At 35.2% G+C, this 21,224-nt stretch overlaps 3 protein-coding genes across 4 annotated transcripts; all 3 read left to right on the forward strand.

The window, feature by feature from the left end:
- Nucleotides 1-2,881: 2,881 nt before the first annotated feature.
- On the forward strand, nt 2,882-10,682 carry LOC133864907 (uncharacterized). Its single transcript, XM_062301349.1, has 10 exons — nt 2,882-3,244; nt 4,519-4,655; nt 4,743-4,916; nt 5,316-5,552; nt 5,695-5,795; nt 5,885-5,957; nt 6,048-6,116; nt 6,218-6,322; nt 9,758-9,883; nt 10,082-10,682. Exons 1-10 carry the CDS (start codon nt 2,914-2,916, stop codon nt 10,274-10,276), a joined length of 1,548 nt encoding a protein of 515 aa, XP_062157333.1. The 5' UTR covers nt 2,882-2,913; the 3' UTR covers nt 10,277-10,682.
- Nucleotides 10,683-11,410: 728 nt separating this feature from the next.
- LOC133863898 (uncharacterized) lies at nt 11,411-15,197 on the forward strand. Of its 2 annotated transcripts, none has more exons than XM_062300036.1 (7): nt 11,411-11,476; nt 11,625-11,786; nt 12,035-12,100; nt 13,553-13,627; nt 14,320-14,449; nt 14,514-14,639; nt 14,787-15,197. In XM_062300036.1, the coding sequence occupies exons 2-7, from the start codon at nt 11,632-11,634 to the stop codon at nt 14,928-14,930; spliced, it is 696 nt and encodes a 231-aa protein (XP_062156020.1). In that variant the 5' UTR covers nt 11,411-11,476; nt 11,625-11,631; the 3' UTR covers nt 14,931-15,197. The 2 variants fall into 2 exon arrangements, with proteins under 2 accessions (XP_062156020.1, XP_062156021.1); XM_062300037.1 differs by having other exon boundaries at nt 11,412-11,476; nt 11,565-11,786.
- Nucleotides 15,198-16,977: 1,780 nt separating this feature from the next.
- Nucleotides 16,978-19,344, forward strand: LOC133864500 (probable WRKY transcription factor 43). Its single transcript, XM_062300849.1, has 2 exons — nt 16,978-17,435; nt 19,002-19,344. Exons 1-2 carry the CDS (start codon nt 17,089-17,091, stop codon nt 19,177-19,179), a joined length of 525 nt encoding a protein of 174 aa, XP_062156833.1. The 5' UTR covers nt 16,978-17,088; the 3' UTR covers nt 19,180-19,344.
- The last annotated feature ends 1,880 nt before the right edge of the window (nt 19,345-21,224 follow it).

Genomic DNA, 21,224 nt, shown 5'->3' on the forward strand with positions numbered 1-21,224 from the left:
AGCCACATCAATTTTGGGATGACAAAAGGAGGACAAGGGGATGATATGTAGCATTCCTCATATATATATATATATATTAAAGAACCCAGTCTTTTTTAAAAAAAATTAGAAACAAAATTAAATATTCACGTTAATTTTGGAAGAAAATAGGAAAAAGTCCACATAATCTTTTTCAAACTACCACCTAATTGACAATATCCTTCAAAATTATTAAAAATTTGTCAATGTACCCTAAAGCCAAGAAAAAGATAAAAATGACCTTAGATTTTTGTTCAATAAAACAAAAATACCCCTATGAATTTTAAAAAAGAAAAAAAATATATAATTTTTATTTTGAAAAAAAAAAGAAAAATATTATTTGAAAAAAAAATATAAAAAAAGGAAAAACTTTTTTTATTTTAATTTTAATTTTTTAAATTTTGCCACCTTTGGTTGTTTATATATATGTTTTTAGTTTTAGTTTCTTTTATTTTTTATTTTTTTGAATTTTTAGTATTTTTGAATTTTATTAATGATATTTTTGTCATTTAGTAGAACATTGACAATTTTTGATAGTTTGGGAAAAACATCATTTATATTGAAAGTTTTTGAAATATTATTAATTGGTGATAGTTTGAGGAGAGTATGTGAACTTTATCCAAGATAATATCATAGTTATATATTTGAATTGTTATTATTAATTTTTTTTTTTATTTTTTTTTTATTTTTGTCAATAACACAATTTTCATCGATCAAAACGTACAGTCATACATTTAGACTCCGTTTCCTGACAAAAGTCCCAGGGCATTGTATATACCAAAGTTAATCAAAGAATTTTGCTCAATATGAATGGTATAAGCTATTTTTCGAATTGATTTTGGAACTGAAATGAGATCAATTGCATAATACTAGATCCTTGTCCTTCACTAGGATTTAATGAAGGACTAGGATTTCAGTTCCAAAATCAATTCGAAAAATAGCTTATACCATTCATATTGAGCAAAGTTCTTTGATTCCCAGTCCTTCACTATATTCTTCTATTCCATGTGCTCCTTTAATTATGTATGATAAAACTTTTTTTTTTTTTAAAATTTTTTTTTTTCTTCTTTTCAATTGCCAAAAGCTTTAAGACAAAGGAGTCTCCATTGATCATAAAGAAAATCTTGATATCTATTTAAGTGTTTTGTTTTTCAACCTATACTCCGTTTGTTTTGACGAAAAATGTTTTTCGTCGTAAAATATTTTTAACAAAATTATTTTTCAGGAAAAAAATAAATTTTTTGAAAATATTTTTCGACGTTTGGCTTGTACAAAAAAATACCAATAGCGTAAAACGGAATCAGGTGACGTCCGGTCGCTGTCTCCTGATTTCGGCAAACCAAATTCCGACCATTTTCACTGGAACTTAGTGGAAATTTCTGAATTCCGACCAGCGCCACTGGATTCCGGCAATCGGATACAAAAATTCGGGGATTTTTCGGCGATAGAGTTGGGCTACCAACAAACTCTAATGCTCAGCGATGACGGATTCCATAAACGTGTGTGAAAAAATGAAAAGTTTAAATCCATAAAACAATTTACGGTTTTCAAAATCGTAAATGAAAACCGTAAATCGTTTTATAAATATTAAAGATGCTGTAACGGTCAATCTAAAAATGATTTATGTTGACCATTATTTTTTGCCCTCACAAAGCACCGAAAATTATTGAAAACATTTTACACCGAAACAAACAAAATAGAGCATTAGTGAATACATAAATAACCAAAATTAAAAGAAACTATGTAGCGCCACAATTTAGGTTGTTATAAAAACTCTTAATAGTTAATATCTTATGCTTATTTGTATTATGCGACAACTTAAAAGGTCAATTCTACGTTGGACGAGTAGATTATAAAAGTGTTTATTAGTGTATAGTCTCACATTGATTTTTTATTATGTGAAATTAGACTTTATAAATAGTTATAAATAATTTCAATTGTAATTTGACTAATCATTTTAAAATAATAGTATAATGTGTGCTAACATTTTTCATGAGTGAGCAAGACCACTGAAATTTAAAACCTACCTTAAGTAATACAATACGAAAAATATATCATATTAGAGATCTTTCTCCACACTCTAGCAAAAGTATAAAACTTTTGAATTTTAATATTCAGATCAAATTGTTGTTTTAATATTTCTAGTTTTTTAATGAGACATAGTACAAACGTTAGTTTCTTAAGGGTGTTGACATAAATTTCAGTCAATTTTTAGACAGATGTATTATATCTTTTTTAGCCATAAACAAAATATTATTAATAATACAAAATAAAGCAAATGAAGCTAAAAATAAAATTATTTTAACCACAAACGATATACTACCTATAATACAAAATCAAACATAAAAATAAAAAATAAAATTGTTAAACAGAGTCGGACAAAAAAGTATTTAACCTTAAAATTGTTACTCATATGCTAAGTACAGAATCTACAGATAACGCTTGAGACTTATTTCAAGAAAATTCCTCCACCCGTGAAGGAGAGCTTTGTCCATATATATATATATATATATATGATTTTTTATTTTTTAAGTGATATATATATATATATATATATATTTTAACAGTTTTTAAGTGATATATATGAACTCTATATATGATTATTTGATTACTGTTACTTTGCGCTTGTCACGTGCTCTCTGCAAGCACTGAGCTACGTTCATTTCCGCAGCTTACTAACAAAATTTGACCCGCAACTTAATAACGTTTGCGCTTATTAGAACAAAATAAATAAAAAGCGTATGCATTTGACGATCAAAAGTCTTCATATTTAATGACTCAGGCTATCTCACATCATCTCATCTCAAGCCCCAATCGCTCAGATCTACCCACGTGTCCTCATCTATTCAAAGTTAAGCGCCCGCATAGCGCTATTACACTCTCCCCATTACCAAAATGTTCGCGACTCTGACTCACGCGCCACCCTCCTTGATAAACTCACTCCACCTCTCTCGCACATATTCTTTGTCCGCTCGCAGTGTTTTGCTGGTTGCAGCCACCAGATTTCTCTGCTTCCAGTACCGCCGAATTAGAGCCCGTACGGTCACCTCCATGGCCGGAGATAACTCGAACGACGGCGAATCCTCGCTTGACCACGTCGCTGGAAGCTGGTACTCAGTGCCGGAGCTCCGGCTCCGAGACCATCGCTTCATTGTGCCCCTCGACTACGCTCTCGATCGTCGCGCTTCCCCTAAGATCTCCATTTTCGCTCGCGAAGTAGTCGCAGGTATGTACGCCAACCAAATCGTTGAAGCGAAGCTTTATTCGTATTACTATCTGTTAATTACTATTTGATAAGTGTGCTAGAACGTAATTATTAGACTGAGATCTATTCTATCTTTGAGCTTTTATATTTGGTTGCTGATAAAGGAAAGTAAAAGAGAACGAAGGTTCGATTTCTGTAGTTGTTTTGAATTCAAATAAGGAATGGTTAAGAAAAATCCAACGAATTGCGGTGATTATATTAGGATTTAGTTGAGTGAAATTTTGTTTATGGAACATGCTATGATTTATAGTTCTTTGTGTTTTTTTTCGGTTACATTTTGTTTCAGCAATCAAATGTGCATGATTTTTGGTCGTAAATGAACCAAAATTGTCAAATTGCGTGGACCCCACTTAAAGGAAAGTCAAATTCTCTTGATTTTTAAATTCAGACTTCTTCTAAAACTGCTTTTGTCAATGTTTGATATGCCTAGGTGCAAAGCTATTAGCTTTGGTTTGTGAAGTAACTGAACTGCTTGCTTTATCTCTATAACTGTCTTAGACCAAAAACTTCCAAAGCATATTGACTCCATAACTTTCCATCAAATTAGTGAACTTTTTGTGCTATTAGCAGGTTATTTTCTGTTGAATGTGTGGAATTATAGATATTATTAAGGAAATTAGTGGGGCAAGTTCAACAGTGTTGCTCTCATTTTGCTCCATTTTCCTTCTCTCTCTCTCTCTCTCTCTCTCTCTCTCTCTCTCTTTTTAATCTAATTTTTACAAGGTGTATATCTGGGAAGCAACATTTATATGAGTCGGCAGGCAGTTAATGCATTTTATCACTGGACAGGCAGTTAAATTCATTTTATCGCTGGTATTCATACGAAGATGTGATATACTGGTCTTAGTTATTTTGCAAACTGAACTAAGAAAGCTACACTGTTGCATACTGGCAACTGCAGCAGGAATGCATACCTGTGAAATTCGAGATGAATGGATATCTTTTGCATAAGCGTGCAAGCAGTAACTGCCTATGGATTACATATATGTGAAGCTGCCATTTTATGAACTTCACTGACTATTTTCTCTGTTTTACTTATCTAATCCGTTTCTTCTTGAATGGTGGATATAGATGTGTCATTGTCAAGGAAACTGTTTTTGTAGATTATAATTCCATAAAATGCTTATATGGATGATTATTTGGTTTCTACATGAACAGTATTTTTAAATTATTTTAATAATTTAATCACTAATGTATGTATATTGTCTGTTGCTAATTTAGAATCTTTATTCCAGCTGGGAAAGAAGATCAACCACTGCCATACTTATTATTCCTACAAGGTGGACCTGGATTTGAGTGCCCTCGACCAACCGAAGCTAGTGGATGGATACAAAAAGCTTGTGAAGAATTTCGTCTAATATTGATGGATCAAGCACGGTTTTCTGGATGCTTTTTTGTATTTCATAACAATGTATAGTATGGTTTTCTCCTGCTGAGTGCTGATGATATTTTTTTGCAGCGAGGAACAGGCTTATCGACTCCTTTGACAGCATCATCTATGTTACAATTTAAGTCCGCAGAGGATTTGGCTGACTACTTAAAACATTTTCGAGCTGACAATATAGTAAATGATGCTGAGTTTATTCGAGTACGTCTGGTTCCTGATGCTGGACCTTGGACAGTTTTGGGTCAGGTATAAAGATTACTATTGCCTTCTGGTGTTTGTGAATGTGTGTGATCTTTCAGGATACGACCATGGTTCTGTCCCTCTGCAGGGGCTTCAATCTGCTTGCTAGTGTTAGACTGAGAAAGGAGAAAAATATACTAGCAAGTAGCAAGAATGTTTTATTATGTGTATACATATCTATACTATACATATATGTATTTGTATAAATGCAAAGATCTATGTACATGTGTAAGTATATGCGCGTTTATACATATGTGTATGTGTATTAGGATTTCTCCTTTTAAGCTAATATATTCCTATTGCCCTCATTCCTAGCTTTTTGTCATTGTCACAATTTTGCTTGTAGTTCATTGAAGCCAATCTGACTTATTAATTAGATGACAGCTCATTCTTTTTCTTGTGCAGAGTTATGGTGGTTTTTGTGCAGTTACCTATTTGAGTTTTGCACCACAAGGACTAAAACGAGTCCTTCTAACTGGAGGAATCCCTCCAATTGGAAATGGATGCACAGCAGATACCGTGTATAGGGCATGCTTTGAACAGGTTATGCATCAGAATGAGAAGTACTACAAGAGGTATCCTCAGGATATTGAAATTGTTCGCGAAGTTGTTAACTATTTAGCAGAGTCTGAAGGAGGCGGGGTAAGGATCTGCCATATATGATTTTTTTTATTTTTCCTAATGCGGAAAGCTCATGCTAAATCTTTTGAATGTCCCCCCTCCGTTCTCCCACTTCCTTGGTTTTTTTTTTTTTTTTTTTTTTTCGTCTTCTCTTCTTGTATAGGTGCTTCTTCCATCTGGGGGTATCTTAACCCCAAGGGGACTGCAAATTCTTGGTCTCTATTGTTTAGGATCTTCTGCTGGTTTTGAGCGGTTGCACTATATGTAAGGCACCATGAATACCGACACAGATATTATGAATTTACAATTTTACAATATTTTCAACTCAACTCTATTTTTACTATGACACATAGGCTTGAGGGGGTCTGGGATCCTGTAATAGTTCCGGGAGCACCAAAGCAAATGAATTACTACTTTTTGAATGCTGTAAGAGAATTACTGCTTTCTTATTGATCTGGAATCCTAGGCTTTTACTCTCATTCTTAGAATCAACCTTAAGTCATTCTGTTTATGCAGTTTGAGAAGTGCTTAGCTTTTGATACAAATCCACTATATGCGCTTCTGCATGAGTCTATCTACTGTCAGGTAAAACCTATTTATTATCTTTAATTCTCCAAATCAAATTATGTTTTACAAAAAAAAATTATTGACAATGTCTAATTCCTCTCCGCTCTACTCTTTATAAGGGTGCTTCATCAAGGTGGTCTGCTCAAAAAATAAGGAGTGAATACGAGGAGAAATTTGATGCAATCAAGGCTTCAAAAGGTTGCCCTGTACTTTTCACGGGAGAGGTACACACCACAATAACGTTTTACTTTAGAACTGACAAGCAACCATAAATTTCCCTGCAGTTATTGGAGTCGGTTGTACAGAAAAAATGTGTTTGGTAAATGTTAGATGTTGTATGGATGGTGATACAGGTCAGATTACGAGTAGACTAGTCATAGTAAAACAACCCTATCTTGTGATTCAAATATCGATTGAAGACAATATTGGTGGCGCTGAAAACCTTATTCAAATGGCTACAAATTTATATTTTATGAAGATTTTCAAATTTCGATGTTTACTAGGTCAAAATTGCCTGTCAATAGAGACAAGAAAGTCTGTTTCAGTAAATTCGGTAGATGCTTTGGTTGAATCTCGATCAACTGAGATGATCAGGTCCCTTTAGTATTAATTCCCGAGAGCCTCAGTCGAAGTTCGAATGAGCGAGGATGTTTCTCTAGGTTTTTTGTCGTGCGATGTCAAAGTTCATTAGACCGAGGTTAAGGTTTGATTGATCGAAATTGTGGCAGGTTATTTGTCCTCTTCTTTTTTTCTTTATTTTTTTTAGTAAGTTTTTCTATAAGAAACTTTCTTGGAGTGATTTTTCTTCTGTTTCCCTATAAGTTCTTGAATTTTCTTGGTTTTGTGGAAGAATTGTGAGATGTGTGTTTATTAATTTTGCGACCCACTACACAGGGGCGTGGCTAGCCTCCCCAACTTTGGGGGGGGGGGGGGGGGGGGCAAATTGAAAAAAATAAATAAATTGGAGGGGCCAAAATTAGAAAAAATAAAAAAATTAGGTAAATTTTTTTTTTTTTTTTTAGAATTATTATTATTTTTTTTGGGGGGGGAGAACCTTGGGGCTTGGGGGGGCCAGGCCCCCCCAAGCTCCTTAGTGGCTCTGCCACTGCCACTACACTACGCTGTATCAATTGGTATCAGAGCTTAGGTTTTCTTTCCTACCATGGCACGCGGAGGACCATGTGGAGGTGGAAACAAACATGCAAGCCTTGGTGAAGTGCGTGAGCATGAAGAGATAGCACGTGATAAACAATTGACAGCATGTTTGCAACGATTGGAGGAGCAAGTTGATCGGTTTGGAGATCAAATTGGTGCACAAATTAAGGCATTAACCGAACAATTTGCCGCCATGGGTGATGGTAATGGGCGTCCTTGTCAACTAAATCCGCATTATGTGGAGGAGGATAATGCGTTTAGCGTTGAGGATGCACGATTTCGACGGAGGGAGGCAAGGATTCGCTGCTTGCTGCCTTGACTGTTATTAACAAACCTCAAATCCATCTACTAAATCCATCTCATGTGGAGGAGGAAGATGAATTTGTTGAGGGAAATTCTTTAGTAGATTGGGACTCCCCATCGATCTATGACACCTATAATGACGAAGAAGATCTATTGGAGGAGGTAAGTTTTTAGGTTGATACCGAAGAAATTTTTGAAGATAACGATGCCTATCATGTGCTCGAGGAAAGCTCAAAGACGGAAGAATCTCAATGGGGTCTTGAGAAAATTAATTATGTTGATTTTCTTGGAGTTAAAAATTTTCTGTCAAGTTTTCCCGATCAAAATCTTGATGTTAGAGGAAAATTGTTTTTTAGTGGGCAAGAAATAATTGGTCATTTTTGAGAAAATTTTATGGAGAGTGAGTTGGAGAGAATAAATAAAAGAAAATTGATTATTTCAAGTTGTTGTGAAGAATTTCAAAACTACTATTCATAGTCATGTTGTGGTTAGTTGCAAACTATTTCTGTTTTAGTATCAAGTTGTTTTGCTATTGAGAAAGAAGGGATGAAAGGAATTGATGGGACATCCAAAAGATCGAGGTAAAGATGATTCGAATTTGAGGATTTTGGCTAGATTACGAGCAGGCCAGTCATAATAAAATGACACTGTATTACTTATCAAAAAAAACAAAACAAAAGTATATTGTAATTCCAATGTCGGTTTAAAAAAATATTGGTGTCGTAGGAAAGCTTATTTCAAAAGGGCTACAAATTCATATTTCATGAAGATTTTCGAATTCCAAAGTTTATTAGGCAAAAAATGCCGTCACTAGAAACAAGAAAGTCTATTTCAAAAAGTTCGGTTGATGTCTCGGTCGAATCTCGATCGACTGAGATGATCAAGTCCCTTTAGTCTTAATTCCCGAGAGCCTCAGTTGAAGTTCGATTGACCGAGGATGTTTCTCTAGGTTTTTGGTTGTGCAATGTCAAAGTTCATTAGCCCGAGCTTGAGGCTCGATCGACCGAGATTGCAGTAGGTTATTTTTGTCTTTTGATTTTCTCATGGCTGCGATCCTATTTCTATTTAAAGCCTCGTAAGGATGGCTTGGCCACCAATTTATGTTTTATTTTATTATTTTATTTTTTATAATATCAATTTTTCAATAAGATACACTCTAGGAGTGATTTTTCTTCGGTTTTCCAGCAAATCCTTGAATATTTTTGGTTGTGGAAGAATTGTGAATTGTGTGTTTGTTAATTCTTTTACTCACTACACTACATGAAGGATTTCAGGGAATCATAAACTCAGAAACTTATATAGGAAACCATGAACTGAAATTTTATTCACATATCCGAGATATGGATATGCTTACCTCTTTGTTTGGATGCACCAATAAAAAAGGGATCTTTTGCACCTAATCCATGTACTTCACCACTACCTCTGTCTTATCTTATAGCAGAGTGGGATGTCTTTATGCTCTTTGTACTGCTGCGATTTTTCTGTCTTGCGTTGCTGATGGGAGTGGGAAAGTTCTCTTTATCTTATATTGGTTATCTTATTTAGAGACGGGAAACAGTTGTAAATATTGTTATTTAAAACTTCTGTCGAGTTAAGATTTGCTTGCTCTGATGCATCCAATATTTTTACAACTGTAGAGACTAGAACTGGTTTATGGGTGGATCTGCTCGCTATGACCAAATACATTGAGAGTGTTTCTTTCTGCCTGTAACCTTTCCCTTTCATTCTTAACTTAGAAATTCTTTTGGAAGAAAAGAATTTGCATAAAAAAAACAGCACACACAAAGATAAACTGATTACATGGTGCACAACCCATGCTAATATTATGGAACCCAAGGGCGATGAGTTTTCTTTTTCCCTTTTCCTTTTTTTTGGTCTACCTTGTGAGCATCTGCTGATTTTTCTTGACCATTATTCATGATATGGATATTGTTGTGCACTTTGAGACTTTGAACATGTTAACATTCTGTTGCATCCAATATTTTAGTCATGGGTTTTTAATTTGGTTGCTGTAAATGGGCGTGTCTTTGTGTAGGTATTAGTGATTCTAGTCAGTGGTATGCCTTATAATAGGAAACAAATTGCTAAAGTTAATTTTTACGGTGCAAAATCTGAAGTTCATTGGATTTGGCCTTTGCCATGGTATTGCTTGTGGCGTTTGATTATTACCTGAATGCATACTTTCCTGGGTTGTTCTGCAGATGATCTTCCCCTGGATGTTCGATGAGATTCATGCTTTGAGGCAATTCAAAGATGTTGCTCATATATTGGCTGAGAAGAAGGATTGGCCTCCACTATATGACGCCACTGTGCTGAATAATAATAAGGTGGGCAGTCTTGATATTCTAGTCATTTCTTCTTAAATTGTTTTTGGCTGTAGGAATTTCCAGTGGAGATTCGAAATTTCGAGCAGGCCAATTTTTTTTGTTTATTATATGCCCCCTTTAATGATGGAGAAATAAGGTATTTGCATTACTTGGGTTTTGTCTGTTGGTTAATCAAATTATTTCTTTCCATGGTGACAGGTACCTGTTGCAGCTGCTGTTTATTTTGATGATATGTTTGTCAACTTCAAGCTGGCCATGGAAACAGCTTCTCAGATAGCAGGGATTAGGCTGTGGATCACCAATGAGTACATGCATTCTGGTCTGCGCGACGCAGGGGGCCGGGTTTTTGAGCACTTGATGGGAATGTTAAATGGAAAGAAGCCTTTGTTCTGATCCCCATTTCCGCTCCTAAATTACTACTATTATTCGAGTTAAATTTACCCGGTAGCCTATTTCCCTCAATAAATTAAATTAACATGTTCCAATCGGTGGATCAAAAATCATGTCTTTGAGGCACTCTCTTAAACTGATCAGAGTTCAAGATGAAGCTTGTATATTGTCTTGGAATATCGTTTCAAGATATTGAATTGGCAACCATTGTATATATGGATGCTCTTTATAAGGTACATTCACAATTTGCAGCTGGACTAGCAAGCAAAGTATCAGAATGTTTAAAGCTGTTGGGCTGTGAGTGTGCTACATTTGAACATATTGAAATATGACAAATGCTACACAAACTTGAGTATTTCAAGAGAAATACTTTTGAGAGACTACTGCAGGCTTGTGTATTCTTTTTTCATTGCATGAGATCTCGAAAACGTTGCTTAAAGAATGGAAGAATTTTATTTTTGTATCACGTAGAATTTAGATATGTAGTACTAGTATTTTTAATGCTGAAAGCAAGAATGAGTAATGCTAGCCATATTCTCATTTTACTCCCACCTCCAACCACAATGCGGGAGTTGTTGCGACTACCTCCAATGTCTGTCTCTAGGGTGGTACGGTTGACATTAAAGGTTTGCTTCGGATGGTTTCATTGGAGAGACGGGACAATTTTTTTTTAGGTTGACACAACATTGTCACATCACACTAAGATATTAATAATTTTTGTTGGGGCTGACATGAGAGTAAAGGGTGGGAGCATGCGACACACAATTTCACTACTACACTCTAAATTGCAAATTCCTTGACGTGGCAGAGAAAATCACAATTAGATTTTGATGGATCACTCTTGAATTTTGGATTGAGTGGACCGCCACATTAAAGAGCGTGAACTTGAGAGTGTAGGAGTGGGAATAAGAGTGTGTCACTGTGTGTGTAGCATTTCTTCTAGTTCTAGTTCTAGTGCAAATGGCTTCACAATAGCCTTTAGACCTTTAATCCTACCCATAGAAAACGGGCCAAACCCATTACTTTAGACCACCCAAAATTCCAAAACCCCCCTCCCAAAAAGTCTCAATGGGCCAAGCCCAGTAGTCGAAAGGTAACCAGCAAGCCCGGTTTCTTTGGAAAAAAAAAAGAAAAAAACAGATCCAAGAGGAAAACCCTCGCTCCCAGTCCTCGCCATTGCCAGTCACTGGCAACCCCTTGCAGGTAGTAAAACCTCTACGCCTCTTTCTTCTTCCTCCATTTCGCTTTATTATTATTACTCTTTTAAGCTCACCTTAGGGCAATCACACAGCTTCAAGTAAAACAAGAACAAAAATCAAATTACAACCAACCTTGTGCTTTCCTCAAACAGATCGAGAATGCAGAGATCGCTAGCGTCGTTCGCTAGGCCGCTCGTAAGAGCGCGAGGGTTCTGCACGAAGCCCGAGAAAATCGTGGCGTCCGTACTGTTCGAGCGCTTGCCCGTTGTCATCCCGAAAATCGACCCTGTGGTTTACGCGTTTCAGGAGTTCTCGTAAGTCTCTTTCTGGTCATTTTCAATCTTAGTTTTTTGAGCATAGGGACTCTCATATTGGGACTATTTGAGCCTAGCTTGACATGTTAGGAAGACTTAATAACACGATGTGGCCACAAGTGTTGGGTTAATTTACTTTGTTTCTTCCATTTAGCTGACAAACAGAGGTTTCGGACAGAGAAATGAGAGATTTTGTTCCTTTAACAGTAGCTCATAATGGGATTTGCTTTTTCTTCTCTTGGGTTTAGGTTTCGTTGGGGACAGCAATATCGACGGAGATATCCAGATGAACTCTTAGACAAGGCTAATTCTAGGTAAGATTTATTTTATTTTTTAATACGTGGGTTATTAAAATGTACTGCATATTCTTAATGGTGTTCTGATTTGGACACTTGACCATATATCTCAATGATTTGTTGTTTGCTGGTTCTAGCAATTCTTAAAAGTGTACTCATCGTAGTTCTGTTCCTGAGTGTCTTGTCTCTCTCTCTCTCTCTCTCTCTCTTTTTTGAAAGAATGAGTAGAACTATATATTGACAAAAAGAATCAACTGTACATCAAGAGGTTTACCAACCAAAACAACAAAACACATATCAACCAGAGAAAAACTCTAGGAAAACCCACACTTCACTCAAGAACCTAACCAACACACCCCAAAATACCCTGCCAACAAAGGAACAAACTAAATCAGAATACAGACATCAATGTTCCATTTGTGACAAAGGATAACATTCTCCATAGTCTTTGGGAACTTGCCCTTTCCAGAGATTCTACACCGAACTTCCCAAAAAATTTGCTTTAGAACCTGCTCTTCAGTGAGAGGCTGCCCACCAAATTTTAACTCATTTCGGACTCGCCATAAACAGTACACAGCAGAGCTCAAAATTAGTCTACAAATTGTCCCCATCAAGCTTTAATTCTTCCAGTTTCGGCAACCTTCATCAATCAGATCACTCCAACTGGTAGATAGATTCAACAAACCACACCGCTACAAGCAAGTTTTCCAAACCCGGGAGCTAAAACCACAAGAAAAGAAAATGTGATCTCGGCTCTCGATTCCAGCCCTGCAAAAACCACAGCTTGCATCCCCTTTATAGCCCCAAGCAAGCAACCGGTCCCCAGTAGTTAGCGTATTATTAGTAGCTAACCATAGGATGAAAGCCTGTTTGGGAATATCAAAAGAATGCCAAACCAGTGGCCACCAACTCACAGCCATCTTTTTCTTCCTAAGGCGATTCCAAGTATTTGCACAAGTGAACAAACCAGACCTAGCAAGAGTCCATACAGGCTTGTCTACTTCACCAATCGGCACATCCATCAATCTACTTTGAATAGCAACAAGATCTTCAGAACGCGCCGGCCTCCAGCACCATTCACCCTGCTTAAGGACAGTATCTAGTTTAGCATCCAGTCTTCTATTTGAGTCATATATAACTCTAAAGCCAAAACTGTCAAAAATTGCTCCAAAGCTGAGGGTATAAGTAAAGCACATTCTTGACTGACTTTGTTAACATTAGCATGTGAATGTGACTTGGGTATCAAAATCCATTTAGTCTGTTACTTCTTGGAAAGTACTCGTTTAAGAATTTGCTGGTAAGTCATAATTTACCTATGGAAGACTCTCTCTATATCTCTCACTCCCTCCCTCTCCTCTTTCTTCTCATATAAAGATATACAGAGACAGATGCTGGTAGGATTTTTTTTCTTCCCTTTTTTTTTTTCTCCCTCTTGACAACTTTATATGTGACACTGAATTTCATCGACAGGGGCAAAGGTGACTACCAAATGGATTTTGAACCAGCTCCACGGATCACTGAAGCTGACAAAAAGAATGATAAGAAGTACGAAGCAGATTTATTACGAATAGATCTCTTTCCATTTTTTCTGGTAATAGAGCATGAAAATGTGATGTGACGTGAAGCAATCTTACTTCTTTTGGACTCTCTATATTCACTTTAAAGAGACACATGATTCTTTTCATCCTCCTCTGCCTTGGTCCCAATGCTACATCGTTTCATCAACAGTAGAACATACTTTTGTTTATGAGATAGCAGGCATTCGAGTAACAACTATATGCTTATGAGATAGCAGGCATTCGTGTGACAATTTCTGTGGTATTGCAAATGGAGTTTGTTTTTGGTTGTTGCTTTAGCTTTTACCTTTCAGTGAAGCAGCATCATCTGTTAGTGTGACATGTATAAGGCCTTGTTAGATGGATTTGTGTCTGTATGTGATTGATGAGAAGTTTTGTATAGTTTTACTCTTGATGCCTCCTAGCTCATTTGGACTATGAATAAGCATTGTAAAAGCTGACATATTTCCTTGATGTAGCCAAGTTAAAACAGAAAAATCATTTTGTGTGTATATCTTTAAACAAAAATTTACTTCAATGCATGAGGATGGTGGTGAAGGACACAACCAATCTCTTTCTGGCTGATTGTTAAGCTAGCATGTCACATTCTCTCCCCCATTTTCTACTAAAGGGGTTTCTAGAGGCCATATATGTTGCTAATATCTGTCTTTTTTGCCTTAGGTCATTACAGAGAGCACTTGACAGAAGACTTTATCTCCTTCTCTATAGCAAAGCGTATGGAGCTCCTAGCGAGAAGCCTGTCTGGCATTTTCCAGAAAAAGTTTATGAATCTGAGAAGACATTGCGCCAGGTGAGTTGTAATTTGTTTATTTTCTTCTTCTTCTTCTTCCCAATATAAATTCATAATTTTGCAGTGTGCAGAGTCTGCATTAGAATCTGTGATTGGAGACCTTTCCCACACATATTTTGTTGGAAATGCTCCAATGGGTCATATGGTTATACAACCAAAAGAGAATGAGTCAGACTTTCCATCTTTTAAGGTACATTTTTTAAGATTAGTTTTACTTTGCTCTGGTGTTTGCTAATGTGTGTATGGCGTTATTCTTGATATCTGTGTAGATCATTGAATATTGATAATGGTTGCAACTGTTTATCTTAAGCCCTTGCTTGCCTTTTCTTTTTGTCAGCGATTCTTCTTCAAGTCCCAAGTGATTGCAACCAACAAGTTCGAAATTGGGAAGTGTGAGGATTTTGTTTGGGTGAACAAGGATGAACTTTTGGAGTATTTTCCGGAGCAAGCTGATTATCTTAACAAGATGATCATCAGCTGACGCAGCAATCCTATTCAATTTCCAATCCACACAAAGGGTTTTTTTAGACGATAGTAATGATCAAGATGTATCTGTTGTGGCTTAAAAATTTTTGCAATACAGGCTAACATAGGATGAGGCTGCTGGATGCAGTTGAGATTTGCTAGGCCAACAAATGGGATCTTATACTAATTCAAATCGGATGCATGAACTCCGTAGTTTCCATGTGCTGTTTTTGTATGTACTTCACTCCCCTCTACTGCAATAAGAAAATGATCAATTTCAGCAGTCTTATGTGGGTTCATAGACATTGTCAAGTAGTCTCATTCTGCGATTGTGTATCAACAACTAGGAAAGTGGGCTTTTAAGGACTCATATTTTGTTTATTTTCATCATCAGATTGCCCATTAGGCCATAGTAGAGTACGAGGTCAACTTTGATGGTTAGGTTAGAAGTCCTTGTGGGTGACCTAATCACCATCCCATAAAGAGCATTAGGAACCCGCTCACTAACACGGATGAAGAATAAAAGCCTTCGGATTTTGTTTATTTTTAACTTTTAGTATTCTTTTAATTTTCGAGAAAATATTAATTAAGTTCTGTTGCACACTTTCATCGTCAGAATCAAATGAGTTAACGTTGTGGTTACGAGCCTTTGATAGCTAAGGGACAGGAACACACTTGTTCCTGCTATCCAAACCAAGATTGGAGATATTGGCTTGGGTGGATAAGGATCTTCTCCATATCGTGGTCCAGATTGAATTTTACAGATTTAATATTATATATGTTGTTATATCATTTTAAATTAAATATAACAAAATAAAATTTTGACCGGAGGAAGGGAGGATCCTATTCTGGCTTGGGTGCACATCTCTTTAGTTCCAGCACCATCCATAAATCTAGGTTACCAAACACGCTTGACCTTCCCAACATCCGACTCCAATGGACAAAAGTAGGAAGAAATAAATAAATCCCTTAAAATGATACAAAAGAAAAAGGCGAAAAAATAAATAAATATATCCCTAAAAAATGTTTAATTTACGGTTAGTTGCGTTATAGAGGCACCAAGAAGACTGGCAGATGTCTGGATTTTGATTTGCAAATGCATGTAGATGCTATTAGATTTTATCCAACTTTTTCTAAACCATCCAATTTAATATATAATTTCAAAAAATAAATTCTTTCGCTATTCGGAATTTTTTAAAAATTCACACACCCAAACTAAGCCCTAAACATTTATCACCCATATTATATTATAGGGCTCGCTTTGTCCAATGTAGTCCTAATACTATTAACGTTAATTCTTTTTTTTCTTAGCCTAATACTATATATACATTCACAAAGCAATATCTATTTCGGCTTAAGTAGGAACAGTCCATCCAAATATGGTGAAAGTACTGTGACCATAATTGGGGCGAGGGATGGGAAGATTTTGCTTCTCTTTTGAAAGAAAATTGGAAACTGAAAAAGAAAAAAAACCAAGCAACTCAGTACGGTTTTTGGATTATTTATGAATGAAAATATGCCAATCGTCATGACATATGACACCTCAATTATGAGTTTTCAATAATTCTGAAAGTAGTTAAAAAAAAAAATAAAGAAAGAAAGAAGGGAAAAGAAAAGGTGCTGCAGATGATCCCAAATATTCGTCAGGATAACCTTAATAGTCCGGTTTGAAATAAGTTAGTAAAACAGTAACTAATTAACGAAGCTAAAATTTGTGTCTTTTCGAACATGTGTCGTAGTCGTATAGTTCCACAATTAACGTTAAACCTAACGTACGCACACCATATATATTATACTTTTTGTAAATATAAAACGTGTCCCAATTATCCCGGAGAGAGAGAGAGAGAGAGAGAGAGAGAGAGAGCATGCAAATGCATGCATTGATGATAACGATATACATGTTGGGGCACGTCTCCTTCCGTTTGCAGTAGTGGCAGTTGAACAGAAGTAGTTGAAATGTTGTTGGCTTTACGTTGGTTGCAAGGCATAGGGAATTACAGAGAGAAAGACCACCCTAGCTAGCCTCCTTTTTAACCCTACGCATCTATCTCTCTCTTTGTGGGTCAGTCCAACCCCTTCTCACCTTCCACCAGCTTTTCTCTTTATAAATTAAACCTTCGATTCTTCTCCAACCTCTTCATTTCCTCTATCATCATCATCATCGATCAATCTCAATGGAAGGCCAAATTCCTCCCTTCCTCTTCACGCCCTCCCTTACATCCTCCTCGTTGCACCCTCCTTTAGACCCAGAAATAGACTGGGTCAGCCTTCTCTCTGCGGGTCAAGCCGGGCACATGACTGAGAATATGCTGATGATGGAAAGTTCTTCCACGGTGTCTGAAAATGCGAGTTTGGAAGAAAAGGGTAATAATAAGGCCGATAAGAGAAGAGGTGGTAGAATGAAAAGAGCAACACGGCCAAGGTTCGCGTTTCAGACTCGGAGTGCCGACGACATACTCGATGATGGCTACCGGTGGAGAAAGTACGGCCAGAAAGCTGTGAAGAACAGCATTTATCCTAGGTATATATATATATAGTGTGCTTGCTACTCATTCTTAAAGATTCTCATGCCTTTTATATATCGTTTTTACGTTGCATGGCTTCGTTTATATATATGTAGCGCTTCTATATATAAGCTTTAATTTGTCATCCTGCTTAATTTATCTCTTACTAGAAAAGTAGATCATCTCACCAAAACAACAATCTAATATCATTTTGTACTAGGAAACTGAAAAAGAATCACTTCTCACAATTGAAAATACACAAATCTCGTTGCTTTTAGCAGTCTTTGGATCGTCAAGAAAATTCAAGGGATCAAACCAATACTAATATGATTCAGGGACATGGGTTACTCGAGCGTTAGGTGATTTAGGCGGTCGTCTAAAGCCCCCCATTAATAATTATATAATAAATTTATATATTCTTTTAAAAAAAATTAAGGCTTAAAAAAGCATTTTAAAGCTTTAATACGGTAAAAAGTTAATAAAATACTCTTTAATTAAGGCCCGAACTTAATAATTGTATAATAAATGTTAGTTTCAAAACACATTTTAAGACTATTATGATAAAAATTTAATAAATAATTTTTAAATAAGATCATCAATCATGGTAAAAGTAATTACGAATTGAAAGTTTCATTATTCTCATTCAGAAAAAAAAAAAAAAATAATAATAATAATCCATCAATTCTTGAAAAGTTCAACTTATTTTCTCTTTTTAAAAGCCCAATTTTTACGTTCATGAAATTAGTTCAACGTGCATAATTTTTTCTCCAACGTTTATTTGAATTGAATGTTTAGAAAAATATGAAAAGTATTTAATGTGCATAAATTCTCATTGTTTGCATTGTGCATAATAGATAGAATTACACCATCGGTGAGTCTTCAATGTCCATCAATTTTTTCTGCATTATGTTTTATTACACATCAATCTTTATATAACTTATTTTCATTTTTCTCTTTATTTTTCTTTAAATCTTAGTATTTCATGTCTTTGAATCAAGTGATAAGTTATTCTATATCTAATAAGTTACTAAAAAAAAAAAAATACATTTTATAAATAGAAGAAAGTGCTCTAATTGACATATTAAATTAAAATATATAATAAAATAAATTTAATTTAATTAATATTTAAATATAAGAAAATTGTCTCATTTAAACTTGTCGTCTTATGCCTCAAAATTTATCAAGCCGGCCATGTTTAGGGATCAAGTAAAAGATGCCTTAATTTTCGTTCAAATTTACTTACTATGATTGTTAGAATTAATTAATTTTATTAACATTTTCTAATCATGTTGTATTATTTGCTGAAACCATATATAGGGAGTTGTCATGAAATTATATATCCATATTAATGAAGCGATATATATATATATCATGAACTTGCAACAAATTAATAAAACGACTTGAGACAACTTTCGATCAATTATAATTAATAAGAGAATATATACTGCATGAGTTCTATAACTAGAATTCAACCAGCTGTATAAATATGAAAAATGTGCATGATGTATATTATATATATGCATGTATTGGTTAATTTGAAAATAAAAAATGTTAATTAATGTGACTTTAATTTGGTTATTAAGGAGCTACTATCGGTGCACGCATCACACATGCAATGTGAAGAAACAGGTTCAAAGGCTATCCAAGGACACGAGCATTGTGGTGACCACATATGAGGGCATTCACAATCATCCCTGCGAGAAGCTGATGGAAACCCTAACTCCTCTTTTGAAGCAAATGCAGTTCCTCTCTAGGTTCTGAGATCAGCAGATCGATCGATCAACTGTCTTTGTTCTTGGCAATATTTCAAAGTTAATTATAACCCCAATACTACTTGTGACATTGTGTAAATTAAGGAACTGTAATCTAGCTCTCTGCCGTGTCAAATATCATCAAGTAATTAAACCTTTGTATGTTAGTTTGCCACCTACCATCTTTATCTTCCATCTTTATCTTTTACGATAAATCTGATGATCATGCCAAAACATGTGACGCAGCACCAGGGGAATTGAAGCATATATGTGCAGCAAACAAATAAACCAAATAAAATTTCCATAGGAGTCTCACCAATGACTAGAGAAGTCTCCTATATGAGGATTGAGTATTAGTCATGTCAAAATATTGATTAAATAATTAAATTTATCTCTTTCAATCAGTTTAAGCTTTTAGGACAATGGTGATTTAAAATAATATCAGAGCAGAAGTCTTGAATTCGAATCATGTCTCCTTCATTTACCTCACATTTCAATTAAATATTTCACGTGTTAAGCCTCGGCTATTAAAATGGAGTTTGAGCCCACAATGATCTCTTCCTATCAGCTTAAGCTTTTAAGATATATAAATGATGATTCAACATAGTATCAGAGCAAACAGAGGCGGAGCTAGGATTTGGGATTTAGGGGGGCCAATTTTATTTTTATTTTTTAAAAAAAAAAAAAAATAGGGGGGGCCAAAAATAAAAAAAATTAGGGGTAAAATTAATTTTTTTTTTTTTTTTTTTTGGGGAAACCCCGGGCCTTAGGACAGGGGTAGCTCCGCCTCTGAGAGCAGAGGTCCTGAGTTCGAACCTTGTCTCTTTTATTTACCTCCCATTTTAATTAAATATTTTACATGTTGAGTCTCACCTATTAAAAGAGAGTTTGAGCTTACACGTGAGGAGGAGTGTTAAAATATTGATTAACAAGCCAAATCTGTCGATCATATCATCATTTTTTTAGTACATCTCCATATAAAGACAAATAAATGGATAAATGCAAAATTGGTCCATGTGATTTTAATTTAGGATTTTGACAAATAGGCAAATAGCTAGCTTCCTAGGTTTGTGGTTTGTTATTTTTTGTGGGACGAAATGGGTACATTGAAAATTTTTATAGTTTGGAGGGATATTGCAATTTGAGTATTAGTTTTTTTTTTTTTTTTTTTTTTGGAGGTACTATGTGTATTTTTCCCTAACTTAATGTATACAATGCATTGCATAGGCTAGATAATTATTATTATTATTATTATTATTATTATTTTAAGTTTTCAAACTTTCAAGATATACAAAATCCTAGTACGGAAAATTGGAAAGCAATTGGTAGTCTTTGGGTACCTTAAAAGAACTATTGGATTAGGGCTGTATTATATCAGTTTTCTATTAGTACGTACTAGAAGGATACACTGATACTAGTTGGATCACTAGTGCAAGTGATAACAAGGCTATACATGGTTGGGTGCTTACCCTTGGTGGTGGAGCGGATTCATGGGCTTCTAAGAAACAAACATGTATTTCACATTCTACAATGGAATCTAAATTTATAGCATTGGTAGAAGCGGACAAAGAGACAAAATGGTTGTAAATGTTGTTATTGGATATAAAGTTGTGGCCACAACTGATGCTAACCATTTCCTTTGTGTTGTGATAGTACTAAAGCTACCATGTTTAGGGCATATAGCAAAGTTTATAATGAAAAATCTAGACATATTAGCTTGAGACATGAATATAACAAACAATTGAGAATAGATGATATTATCACTATTGTGTATGTATGATCAAGTAAAACCTTAGCAGATCCATTTATTAAAAGACTCTCAATAGATTTAGTGAAAAGTACATCTAGTAGAATGAGTTTGAAACATTTTTTTCTAAAAATAACTAATAATCGGAACCCAAATCTTATACTATGTATAAATAATTTAAGGTTTAAAAGATAATAATAAGTTACAGTTAAGTGGCTAATATAGCACTGAGATTTTTTATTTTATTTGTCGTGATAAACCTATTTTATGATGTTTTGCCTACGATAAATGAATGATGAGTCTTATCC

This window comes from Alnus glutinosa, chromosome 3 (assembly GCF_958979055.1).
Source record: "Alnus glutinosa chromosome 3, dhAlnGlut1.1, whole genome shotgun sequence".
NCBI classification, from domain to species: domain Eukaryota; kingdom Viridiplantae; phylum Streptophyta; class Magnoliopsida; order Fagales; family Betulaceae; genus Alnus; species Alnus glutinosa.

Coding starts and splice junctions, on each gene's coding strand:
- LOC133864907 (XM_062301349.1), top strand. CDS start 2,914: ATGTTCGCGACTCTGACTCACGCGCCACCCTCCTTGATAAACTCACTC. Junction 4,917..5,315: donor CTTGGACAGTTTTGGGTCAG/GTATAAAGATTA, acceptor TTTCTTGTGCAG/AGTTATGGTGGTTTTTGTGC. Junction 6,323..9,757: donor CTGTACTTTTCACGGGAGAG/GTACACACCACA, acceptor GTTGTTCTGCAG/ATGATCTTCCCCTGGATGTT.
- LOC133863898 (XM_062300036.1), top strand. CDS start 11,632: ATGCAGAGATCGCTAGCGTCGTTCGCTAGGCCGCTCGTAAGAGCGCGA. Junction 13,628..14,319: donor GACAAAAAGAATGATAAGAA/GTACGAAGCAGA, acceptor TTTTTGCCTTAG/GTCATTACAGAGAGCACTTG. Junction 14,450..14,513: donor CTGAGAAGACATTGCGCCAG/GTGAGTTGTAAT, acceptor ATAATTTTGCAG/TGTGCAGAGTCTGCATTAGA.
- LOC133864500 (XM_062300849.1), top strand. CDS start 17,089: ATGGAAGGCCAAATTCCTCCCTTCCTCTTCACGCCCTCCCTTACATCC. Junction 17,436..19,001: donor AAGAACAGCATTTATCCTAG/GTATATATATAT, acceptor TTGGTTATTAAG/GAGCTACTATCGGTGCACGC.